At 30.9% G+C, this 12034-nt stretch overlaps 1 protein-coding gene and 1 long non-coding RNA gene across 2 annotated transcripts; both read left to right on the top strand.

Moving 5' to 3' along the window:
- The first annotated feature begins 572 nt into the window (after positions 1-572).
- On the top strand, positions 573-2399 carry LOC112726981 (pentatricopeptide repeat-containing protein At4g33170-like). The gene has a single exon (XM_072208896.1). The coding sequence runs from the start codon at positions 1085-1087 to the stop codon at positions 2228-2230; it is 1146 nt and encodes a 381-aa protein (XP_072064997.1). The 5' UTR covers positions 573-1084; the 3' UTR covers positions 2231-2399.
- A 4323-nt stretch (positions 2400-6722) lies between these two features.
- Positions 6723-9670, top strand: LOC112726982 (uncharacterized). The gene is made up of 4 exons (XR_003165515.3): positions 6723-7346; positions 7419-7509; positions 7591-7729; positions 9437-9670. It is a non-coding gene; the product is annotated as an uncharacterized lncRNA (long non-coding RNA).
- Positions 9671-12034: the final 2364 nt, after the last annotated feature.

A 12034-nucleotide genomic window follows, 5' to 3' on the forward strand; every position in this document is an offset into this window, starting at 1 on the left:
CTGTTCTGTTACTGTAAGTTCTGTTAAGCTGAATTTTCTTGTTGAATATGCTTGTTGAAATTTGAAACTGTTGAATACATTACACTTGAATATGCTTGTTGAATTTCCTTGTTGAATATGCTTGTTGAATTTCCTTGTAAATTTACTGTTGGATTAGGACATGAAATATGAAACTGTTGGCTGTTGCATTTTTCATGTAAATCAATTTATGTTTTGTTGATTTGTACTGGAAATATGAAACTGTTGGATTATATGCTTGATTTGAATCTATGAAATATGAATTTGCTTGTCTTGCTGAATAGGGAATTTAACTATTTAAGAATTTAAGGTTGCTGTCTTGCTGAATAGGAAATAAGAACTAGGAAATTTAGGATTGCTATTTTTATTCATGTGAAATCGGTTTTACCGGTTTAACCAACGGTTTATCGGTTGAACCAATAAACCAATAAACCAGTAACCTGACCGGTTCGATCACCGGTCCGGTTCTTACAACTATGGTAGCAAGCCTCTTTTTATTAATAGTAGATATAAATTTATTTGTTATAATTTTTTTAAATAGGAATAGATAAAGAGTACACAGTATATAAAAGTGTAATAACTCAGATCGAGTGAGAAAGCGAGCATCATGGCGCAACATGATGACCTCAGCGCGCCACCGCGGTCGCTGCCACCGTCTCCATCTCCCAGTAAGACCGATCCGCGTGCAATTCACGCACGTGCTATAAAATCAGTTGTAACAGATTGTGCGACATTCAACAACCTGGTAACGCTTTACTCGAAATTGGAGAGCTTGGCGTCCTACTCTGTCCGCGTGTTCAGCCAAATCCGGAGTCCCAACGTTGTGTCATGGACCGCACTTGTCTCCGCCCACTCCAATACCCTCCTCGCCCTCCGTTACTTCGTTTCCATGCTTCGCCACCCAACACTCCCCAACAATCGCACCCTTGCCTCCCTCTTCCGCACCTAAGCTGCACTCTCTGCCTTTTCCTTTGCCCTTTCCCTCCACTCCCTCTCCCTCAAGCTCGCCCTTTCCAGTGATCCTTTTGTCAGTTCTGCGCTACTCAGCTTTTACTTTAAGTGTCGTATGCCGCACCACGCACACAAGGTATTCGATGAAATACCTGATAGAGATAGTGTTTGTTATTCCGCTATGGTCGTGGGTCTAGCTCAAAATTCCCGCTCTGTAGATGCGCTTTTGGTTTTGGCCGACATGAGGCATCGTGGTTTTGCATCCACAGAGCATAGCGTTTCGGGGGGTCTGCGTGCTGCTGCTGAGCTGGCAGCATTGGAGCAGTGTAGAATGATACATGGGCATGCGGTTGTTGCTGGGTTTGATTCAAATGTGGTGGTGGGTAGTGCTCTGGTTGATGGTTATGGTAAAGCCGGCGTTGTTGAGAATGCAAGGCAGGTTTTTGAGGATAATTTGGCTTGGATGAATTTAGTGGGTTGGAATGCTATGATGGCCGGTTATGCCCAGCAAGGAGATCATAAATCTACTTCTGAACTGTTTGATTCAATGGAATGCCAAGGACTGGTGCCGGATGAGTATAGTTTTCTGGCAATGTTGACAGCATTCTATAATGCTGGAATGTTTCTTCAGGCTGATCAGTGGTTGACAAGGATGAAAGTGGATTATGGTTTGCAGCCAACTCTGGTGCATTATACTTGCTTGGTAGGTGCAATGGCCCGTGCTGGGCACTTGGAACAGGCAGAGAGGATAGCATTGACAATGCCATATGAGCCAGATGCTGCAGTTTGGCGAGCCTTGCTATCAGCTTGTGCTTTTCATGGTGAAGCCGATAAGGCTTGGTCTATGGCCAGGAGGGTTTTGGAACTTGAACCGCTTGATGACTCTGCTTATGTTATTGTTGCCAATGTATTGTCAGCTGCAGGAAGATGGGATGATGTTGGGGAATTGAGGAAGATGTTGAGAGATAGGAGGGTTAAGAAACAAGGAGGGAGGAGTTGGATTGAAGTTCAGGGAAAAGTACATGTTTTTGCAGCAGGGGACTGGAAGCATGAGAGATCCGCGGAAATTTATCGTAAGTTGGAAGAGATCATGGGGGAGATTGAGAAATTGGGATATGTTCCAATTTGGGATGACTTATTGCACAATGTGGAGGAAGAAAAAAGAAAGGAGGCTCTTTGGCATCACAGCGAGAAGTTGGCAGTGGCATTTGGCACCACCAGGCAAGCCATTGAGAATTGTAAAGAATTTGAGGATTTGTAAGGATTGTCATGAAGCTTTTAAGTATATGACCAGAATTTTAGAGAAGGAAATTATTGTGAGGGATGTTAACAGATATACCACAGATTTGTTGATGGTAATTGTACTTGTAGAGACATATGGTAGCACATAAGATGAATAAATGGTCAAACCGTTGAGTTATTACACTTTATATACTATGTACTCTTTATGTACTCCTACTTAAAAAAATTACAACAAGTAAGTCTATATCTACTATTGATAAAAAAAATTTAGATAACATTTATATTTAAAATTAATTAATTTATATATTTTTAAATTAGATAATATTAACTATTTAACCTAGAGCAATTAAACACTAAATATTTTTTAAATACTATAATACATAAAAAATTCCTTAGCAACATTAACTAATTTAATTTTAGCTGAGTGAGCTTATACTTGATTTGTAGTTCAATTCTAGTGGTAGAGAATAAATTTGATTCTTGGTATATGGATATATTCTTGCAAATAGATAAGTTGAAATTTGTGTTTAAAATAAATCTGTGTTAATTTTTTTTATTTTGTATTTTAAGTTTTATTGGTATCAACTTATTTTTATTTTAAGTTTAAACTTTATCTAAACTTATTTTTTTATCTTATTTAGACCCACCCGATTTTATTGTAATCCAAAAGCAATGAGATTTTATTGACTCTAGAATTTGAATAAAAATATAAAAAAATTAGACCCAATCAATATTTATAGTTTAATCTGAGACAAGATAAATTTAATTTAACCTGACTCATGAATATCTCTATAGAAAGTAAAGATCTTAACTTAATTTATTAAAAATTTTTATTCTATAATTTTAATTTATGAATTTAACTATCATGTATTTTAAAAGTACATGTTAAGATTATTATTAATAAAAATTTTAAAGTTTTTCGTTTTAATAAATACAAAACATACAAATGCATGAAAAACTCAATTTTTATATTTTGTTTTCTATAAAAAAACTTTCTTAAAGAATAACTTCGACTTTTGTCTTGTGTATTTAGGACATATATTAGTTGTATCCTTAATTTATTTCCATAAGATCTGTATTGAGTTGTGCTGGGCAAATTATTAGTACTGCAACTTAGATAGTTGGATATGTGATTTAATTAGGATTCAATCGTTATTTTTCATAAAAAAAACTTTTTATTTAACAATTATATTTAGATAGAATAATATAAAACAAAAAACTCATTTATTTTTTTTATTATGTTAAAATATTTTTTAAAAGAGCTCTTTTTAAAAGATAAAAATTATGGGTTTTAAAAAAAAATTATTTTTAATTTAACTTAAAATTTTTCAAAAATATCACACTGTACAAATAAATGAAAAATGTTAGGACAATTTTTTTCATGAATATTAGTCAATATTTTTAGAGTTAATATTTTATTTTTATATTATGATGATTTAAAAATTAAAATTTAAAATTTAAATCTTAACCGTTAAAGTTTAGTATTGACTAAATATTAATAAAAAATAATAAATTTTATTAATCATATTGTATTATTCGAAATAAATTATTAAATATTTGGATTGAATTACGTTGGACAATTTATTAACTTATTATCACCAAAAAAATCATTAAGTCACCAAAAAAAATTTATTAACTTATTATAGTACTGTAACTTGAATCTGTGAGTCAATTTTAAAACAAAAAGAGATCATATATTTTATCGCACGTATTCATAAAATATTTTTATTTAAAAATTATATTTTTTTTACTAAAAATAGAAGACTCGAATCCACAACCTCTTAATTGAATATAAAGAGACTATGCCGTTTGAATTATAACTCATTTGTTTATTTAAAAATTATATTTAAATACAAAAATATAAAAGTTTTTATTTATTATATTAAAATATTCTTTTAAAAGGATAAAAATTCACACTTCTAAAAGGAACACACTAATGTAAAGATTCACTTCATACAGATTTTATACCGATATTTTTTTATTATTAAATATTAATTATTAACTCCGTTTGAAAATGGTTGACGCAGTTAAAAATTGTTAAATTTTATTATACTTCTTTTTTCTTATACAACGACATGGCTTTCTCGGTTCGAATTATTGACTCAAGTTTATTTTTTTTTCTTTTCTTAATGTAATATACTAGTAGATTAAATAATTATATATGACGGTAAAATAATACATATTTAACTATTTAAACAATAATAACACATTTTTTTATTTTTTCTTTACGTCTTTATTTACAACTTTTTAAATGATAATTATAAAAAAATAGTATTCGTATGATATATAAAAAATTGTTAAATATTTATTTATAAGTATATATTAAAAAAATAATTATAACGTGTACTGTTAATTTGTTATAAACATTTTAACATTTTATTAGTTTGCTTTCTTTTCATTTTTACATGGAAACAATTAAACATGTTAAACAAAATTAAGACATTATTACATTTATGTTTAGTTTTTATTAATTAATAGAAACTATTCTAACATGATATATAACTTAGTCAAAGTATATGAATTGTATTTTTTTTCTATTAAAATTACATTGTCTTCACTGATGAAAGATAGATTGTTGAAAAAGGTCTTAATTGGGCTGTGGGTACTGGTGAGAATATCCGAACCTTTGAGGATCCTTGGTTGTCTCCTCCGTATCCTTTAATGATTTCTGACATGTCAAATAGACAGGCTATTTCTGAGTTAGTTCCAAGAGTTAAAGATCTAATTACTGAAGATAGGAATTGGAATCAGAATCTCATTCAAGAATTATTTCCCCAAGACGTTGCAAACAGAATTTTGTCAGTTAAAATTCAGCAGGGTAGGGACAAATTGCAATGGGATTTGGACAAATCCAAGCAATATGATACAGCTTCAGGTTACAGAATTGGCTATTTATTTTACCATCCGCCTCTGGAGCTTTGCCCTAATTATATGCAGCAGAAAAAGCCGTGGATTGATCTATGGAAGTTGAACTTGCCTCACAAAATTAAGCTATTTATTTGGAAAGCTCTCCATAGCCGACTTCCGGTGCTTGCTCAGATTCATCACCGCATCCCATCTATATCACCAATATGCCCCTGCTGTCATGAAGCAACGGAAACAGTCACTCATTGTTTAATCGATTGCTCTAGAATTAAAGACGTATGGTCTCAGAGTTATCTTCGTGACTGTCTTCCCCCTCAAAGTTCTAACGACTTTTGGACATGGTGGACTGCATCAACAGAGATACTTAACCCGTTGAAGAATGCTGACCGTAATCCTCAATTGCTTGCCATCATTTGCTGGAACTGCTGGAAAGCTCGCAACCAGTTGATTTTTGAAGGTTCTACTTCTATGCCGTCTGTCATTCTAGCAAGCTCTGTCAAGTTGCTCCGTGAAATCCAAAGAACTCACAGTTTAGGTCGTCATCTCCATGAGGCAAGCTCTTAGTTGCATGCAATTGGATTTATCATTCTTTCTTCTTTAAGATTTTTCTTCGTTTTTCGACCACGCACCGTCGGATGAATACCTTCAGTGTAGTGTTTTGGGAAATCCCCACCTTTTATTATGTTGTCCTGCTTTTGGACATCTTTGTATTTCATTTTTTAATAATTAATGAAATATAACCTATTAATTATCTTTGGGAAAAAAAAAGATAGTTTTCATTTTACTTCAAATAATTTTTCAAATTTATATATCTAGCAATTAAATTCTTAATACAAGATTTCAAACAACTTAATAAAATTAGATAGTCCAATTTTCACAATTTAATTTAAATACAATTTTCAGCCATGAAATATATTTTTTATATGCAACAAAAACATATATCATATGATAATATATGTGTGATATTTACTAATAATTCAAATCATATCAAATAATCATAATTTATCTATTATACAAAGGAGATATAGAAATATTTTTATATTTATTTTTTTTTAAATATCTTTTATTGTACAAAATTTATAAGGTAAAATATTTTGTATGTGAATAAACTAAATCTAAATCTTTATCATATAATTTGTATATTTTTTTTAATTTATCTGTTCCTATATATTTATAAGTTAATATTTTTATATGAATTTTGTTTTTATTTTGCCTAAAACTAAGAAATATACAAATAGCATTTTTGTTATGATAGACAGGTTGAGTAAAAAGGCTGTGTACTTTTATTGTAAGGCTTCGGATTTTTACAAAATTAAATAATAGATTTGTTTATGATTTATTATATTTAATTAAGATAATATTTTAAGAGATTTATATATATAAATTAAACAATTTCTTATTTATGATTTAAAACTTTAGTAACCGAATAATAAAAAGAATTTTATATGCTTTAAGTTGAATAATTAAGTTTATTAACTTTATTTCATGATTATAAGGGAAATTGATTTTTTTATTATCTCTAATTATTGAATTGAAGTATTAATTTGAAAATAAATTTTAAGTTGATAATTAAATAGTATTTTTATAGATATTATTATTAGATTAAATTTGATTTTTATTAATACCTTGCCTAAACCCTAATTCCCAAATCAAAATCCTAAATCCCCAAAACACAACCCTAACCCTAACTAAACAAAATCCCAAATTTTCCCTAACCTCACCACCACACTCACCGCCCTAACCCCTCCCATAAACGCTACTGCAACTGTTTCAAAAGAAAACAAAAGAAAAGAAAGAAATACTGAGCAGAGAGGAAGGAATGGGAGAAAGAGGAGAGGGAAGAGAGGAAGGGAGACCGGCCGGCGCTGGTAGACCTTGCCGTCGCCGTCGACGTTGCCTAGAGGAGGAGAAGGAACCAGGCGAGCAGAGGAGAGGAGGAGGCCACTGCTGTTGTCCGCGCCGTCACCGTCGCGCTAAGCGTGCCGCCAACGCCGTTGTTGCCAAGAGAGGGAGGAAGGACGACGGCGCTATCTCGCCGTCAGGGCCGTGCATATCGCCGCCGGGTGAAGCCGCGAACATCGCCGTCACTGGAGCAGAGAGCGAGAGAGAGCACTTTCCGTGGAGAAAGGGAAGGCGTTGTCGTGCAGCGCGAAGCCTTCGCCGCCGTCGCGCGCCCTGTCGCCGCGGTTGATGATGGGTCGCCGAGCCTCGCCACGCCGCCATGCCTGGTTGCCGGAAAACGGCACTGCCGTTACTGGGATCCACTGTCGGTAAGGGTTTCATTTTTAATCTCCGTTCTTCTGAATTCCTGGAACATTGTTGTCACTACAGAGCTTTTACAGTTGCTGTCATCGGAGCCTGGGGCTATTGTCATCACTTGAGGTAGCTGCCGGAGCTTCTGCCCCTCCGTTGTGGCATTTTTCTTTAACTGTGGTAATTTATTCTAGCCTTGGAATTCTTACCGTTATTATTCTGCTATAAAATTTTGAGAAGTTCATGATGTTAATATGCTAGGGTCCAGTTCTGGAAACTGTATGATTAAAATAGAGGCTGTTGCGGTGTCATCCTTCTTCGTTTCTCGTGGTTGCTGCCGCGAGTTAAGACTAAAAAGGGATCCTTGATGCGTTAACCCTTAAAGGTTTCGACTTTTGAGGTAGGGGCACTTTTCTTAAACTTGTTTTACCTTCCAGAGTTGTTATAAATCGATATTAATGCGTAAGATATATTTTTGTGATTTCGTAAGTCTTATGAATTGAATTGAGTTGCTTTGGATGAGTGAAATTATTAGTTTGATTGATAAACTGATCGATTGAGAAAGTTGGATAATTGAATTAATTGATTGATGTTGTTAAAATGGTTTTCCTTGAATTATTAGAGAAGATTTATTATTGCCTCTTAGATTAATTTTGGAAACGGTTTGATTTTAGAAAAGATTTAACATTGAAATTTGATTTGATATTAAACCCGATTTGATATCGGAATTTGATTTTAAAACAAATTTGGAAAGGACTTGATATTTGAAAACGGGTTATTTATTGAGAATGATTTGCTAGTTTGGAAATGATTCGAAAAGTGTTTGAGGAATGGTTTGGTTTGAGACTGTTTGAGAAGACTGAGAATTCTTAACTATTGATTGATGCTGTTGATTGAAGTCGGTTTAAATTGCGATTTATAGGATTGGTTGATTGAATTCTGGATTTTGCAATTTCCTTTGGATTGAGTGTTGTTGTGATAATGGTTATTGGAAGTGATTTGACTGATTAACAGGCATTTGGCTTGGTTTGGTTGGGACCCGAAAAGGGTGGCAGTGTCTAAGTTTTAGAGGAGATGCTGCCAAAATTTTATAAAATTAGAAGTTTTATTTGAAATAACTAATCAGAAAGATTTGTTTTTAAACATTATATGTTTTAAGATTGATTCATTTATCAAAGGAAGAATTGTGTTTTGAATTGGGATTGTTAATGAACGGGATGGAAAGAAGGATGATGAGGAACGATGAGGATTTTCTTTAGAATATGGTTTTTGAATGAATTTGGAAATGAGATTTGGATTGATGAATGATTACGACGTTGAGAATGTTGAGATATGGTCTTTGAATTATTGATATGGCTTATGAATTTGAAATATCTGAGATATGAGGTTCCCTGGATTAAGTACCGTGGCTTGCCACCACGTGTACCAGGTTGAAAACTCGATACTCTGTTGACCCTACGACGTAAGTATGACTGGGCACTATATAAATTCCCGGGAATATTACCGTCATTGATCAATATTGATTATTTGAGAAAAAGCTATGCATAGACTCTTGGGGATGCACGTCGGGAGACAGTCTAAGGACAATTCAGACTTGTCGGGTTGGCTGGATAACCGACAGATGAGCCTCATCAGCCATAGGACAGGCATGCATCATATGCATTTGTATGATTTGCTTGGGTTTGAACTTATTTTGGTTTGCCTAATTGTTAAACTGTTCTTAACTGCTACTTGAACTATTTGCTATAACTGCTTCCTACTTGTGCTTTCCTTGTCTGTCTTGCCTGTGTTTGTCCTGACGTGTTACATTTGAGAATGGACTTTGGTGCTGAATTAATGATTGTGTTGTTTGATTGCGTGGTTGGTTTTTGATTGAGATTTGCTTATGAGAAAAGAAAGACTTTGGATTTCTGAAAATATTAAACATTGTTTCTTTGAAAAGGTTTTGAACGATTAGCTATTGAATTTTAAAAGGATTCATAAGTCAATGATAATAACTGTATTTGAAAACAGTTTTCTTATTGAAATATCTTCTTATGACAACTTTGAAACTTCGTGGTGAGACCGTGTGGTTAGGTTCTCACCCCCTACAGCTTTACCTTTTCAGGAACCAGATGAAGAAGCATTAAGAAGAGTTACATTACGTTTGATTTATATGTTGTTGTATTAATTACATTATTTTCTCCCCTCGTATTTGTTATTACAAGTTTGTAAGAGGATAGGAATTGTATGTTTTATACGTATATTATATTGAGCTATTATGTAAGGAATCTTGTATATGAATCTATGCCTGCTTGTATTTTTCTTAAAATAAAGTATTTATTTCCGATTTTCTAAGAAATCAGCGATACAGTATCGAGTCACAGGTTCCTATTCTAGTATTTAGTATGTAAAGTAGTCGTAATACTTCTTGCTATCAGAGTGGCGCAACCGGAAGCGTGACTTCTAATAGTGAGGGTGTTACATATATGATGTTCTTCAAACTATTGTTTCTAATCATGACGTAAAACTTTTGAATAATTTTTAGAAAGTGTTGTGGAATAAGTTGGGTACAAAATTATTATACTCTATTCTAGTCAAATTGAAGTGGTAAATCAAATGTTAGGGATCTTATTATGTTGGTAAGAATTTGAGAACTTGAATAGATTGTTTATTTTTTATTGAGTTTGCTTATAGTAGGACTATTTATTCTTCTACATATTTTTCTCATTTTGAACTTATTTATGGTTTTAATCCTTTTGAACTATTTTGGACTTATTACTTTTGTCTTTGAGTGATCTTATTAATTTGGATGTAGAAAGTAAAGCTAAAAATGTTAAAGTAATGCACTGGAAAGCAAGTGAGTTAATTAAGAAAAAAAAACAGGCTGACCTTCAAAGAGTGAGTAAAGATCGAAGACAACTTATCTTTGAATCCAGTGGCTTGGATATGGATTGATATAGATTCATTTGAGAAATGAGAGGTTTCCTACTCAAAGAAAATTCAAGTTAGACCTTAAGGATGATGGTCTATTTCAGGTGTTAGAAAGGATCAATGACAATGCTTACAAAATTGACTTTTGAGGTGAGTATAATGTGACATCTACCCTTAATGTCTTTAACCTATCTTCTTTTAATTTTGATGCAAGTTTGAGGACGAATCTTTTCTAGGAGAAAGGGAATAATACGAGCTCTGTGGAATAAACTAAAAACTGCCATATGTCAATTGGTCCACTTACAAAAGTAACAACTAAGAGAATAAAAGAAAGTTTTGTAAGCATGGTTAAATTATTTGTCTAGGAAATTCATCAAGAATTAGTTAAGACAATGATTAACGATTATAGAAACCTAAACGTTTTACTATTTACAAATTGTATTAAAGATTCTCATTAGTCAAGATAGATCAAATAGGCATCACTTTATTATTTTTTATTTTAAGACTTATTTTATATTTATTTTATTTTATTTTGATTGTTTTAGGCACAATTATAATTTGATTCATTTTTTATTTTAGTAAACTTATAAGTTAGGGTCTAAACTTAAGAAATATAAAAACTTCTAAACTAATCTTGTAGCCACGTTTTTTTTAATCTTTTGATGAATAATTTTTTTTTTTTGAATTTCTTTGAAAAATTTAAATATGAACAAAAAAGGTAGAATAATGTCTTTAATTATTACATCAAAAAATTAAATTAAAACATAAAAAATTCATTTCTTTAATTTTCATCTTATTTTAAGTTCTGTTGTTTATCAAAAAATAAAATAAAATAAAATGAGAGGCGAAAACAATATTAGAATTTTGTCTATATATTTTATATGGTGTTGAAAAATAATTTTAGTAGTTAACACTTAATATCAATATATTTTTTTTATTTTTTAATAACAAGATATTTAATTTTCAATAATTTTTTATTTGTATTTATTAAAATCATTCGGTACATTTATTTTATTAAATCACTTGATTTTCAATTAATAAAATCTAATAGTTCACAAAAATGATATATCTAATATGGACAAATTCAAACTTATTATAATTAAATATACTTTCTCTACTTATGGTTTGAAGTGGATTATACGATTTCGATAGTTTAATCAAATAATATATATATATATATATATATATATATATATATATATATATATAATCAAATATTTATTAGTATATGTGATTTAACTTAATGTGTATTTTATTTATTTAGGAAACTAAAAAAGCAATATCCCAAATTATTTTTTAAAATTATCAAATTAGCCTTGAATATTTTAAAATATTAAATATATTAACCTCTAATAAAAAAAGAAATAATTCAGGCCATAGTATATTTTATAGAATTCAGCTAATATGTGTTTTTTGACACAAAATAAAATTATTATTAGTAAAATATTTTAAATATTTGTATTTAATAAATGTAAAATAAATATATTAAAATTTTAAATTTTTATTTTCAATAAAAAAAATTAATTTATAATATTAACATATACTCTCAAGAGACAAAATAGTTAAACCCTATTTTATAAAGTGACAAGTTTCCTTTATTTTTCTAAAAATAATTTAATAAAAGAAACAAATTAACAAAAATTGAAAATAGAAGAAATTAATTTGTCTTTTTATATTATTAAAAAACTAATTTATTCAATAAAATGTCGTGAATTAAAATTTTAATATTTATTTATTAAGTACTAATTTATTTAAAACAAAATTATTTAAAAAATTAAGAATATTATTTTTG

Source organism: Arachis hypogaea, chromosome 12, assembly GCF_003086295.3.
Source record: "Arachis hypogaea cultivar Tifrunner chromosome 12, arahy.Tifrunner.gnm2.J5K5, whole genome shotgun sequence".
NCBI classification, from domain to species: Eukaryota; Viridiplantae; Streptophyta; class Magnoliopsida; order Fabales; family Fabaceae; genus Arachis; species Arachis hypogaea.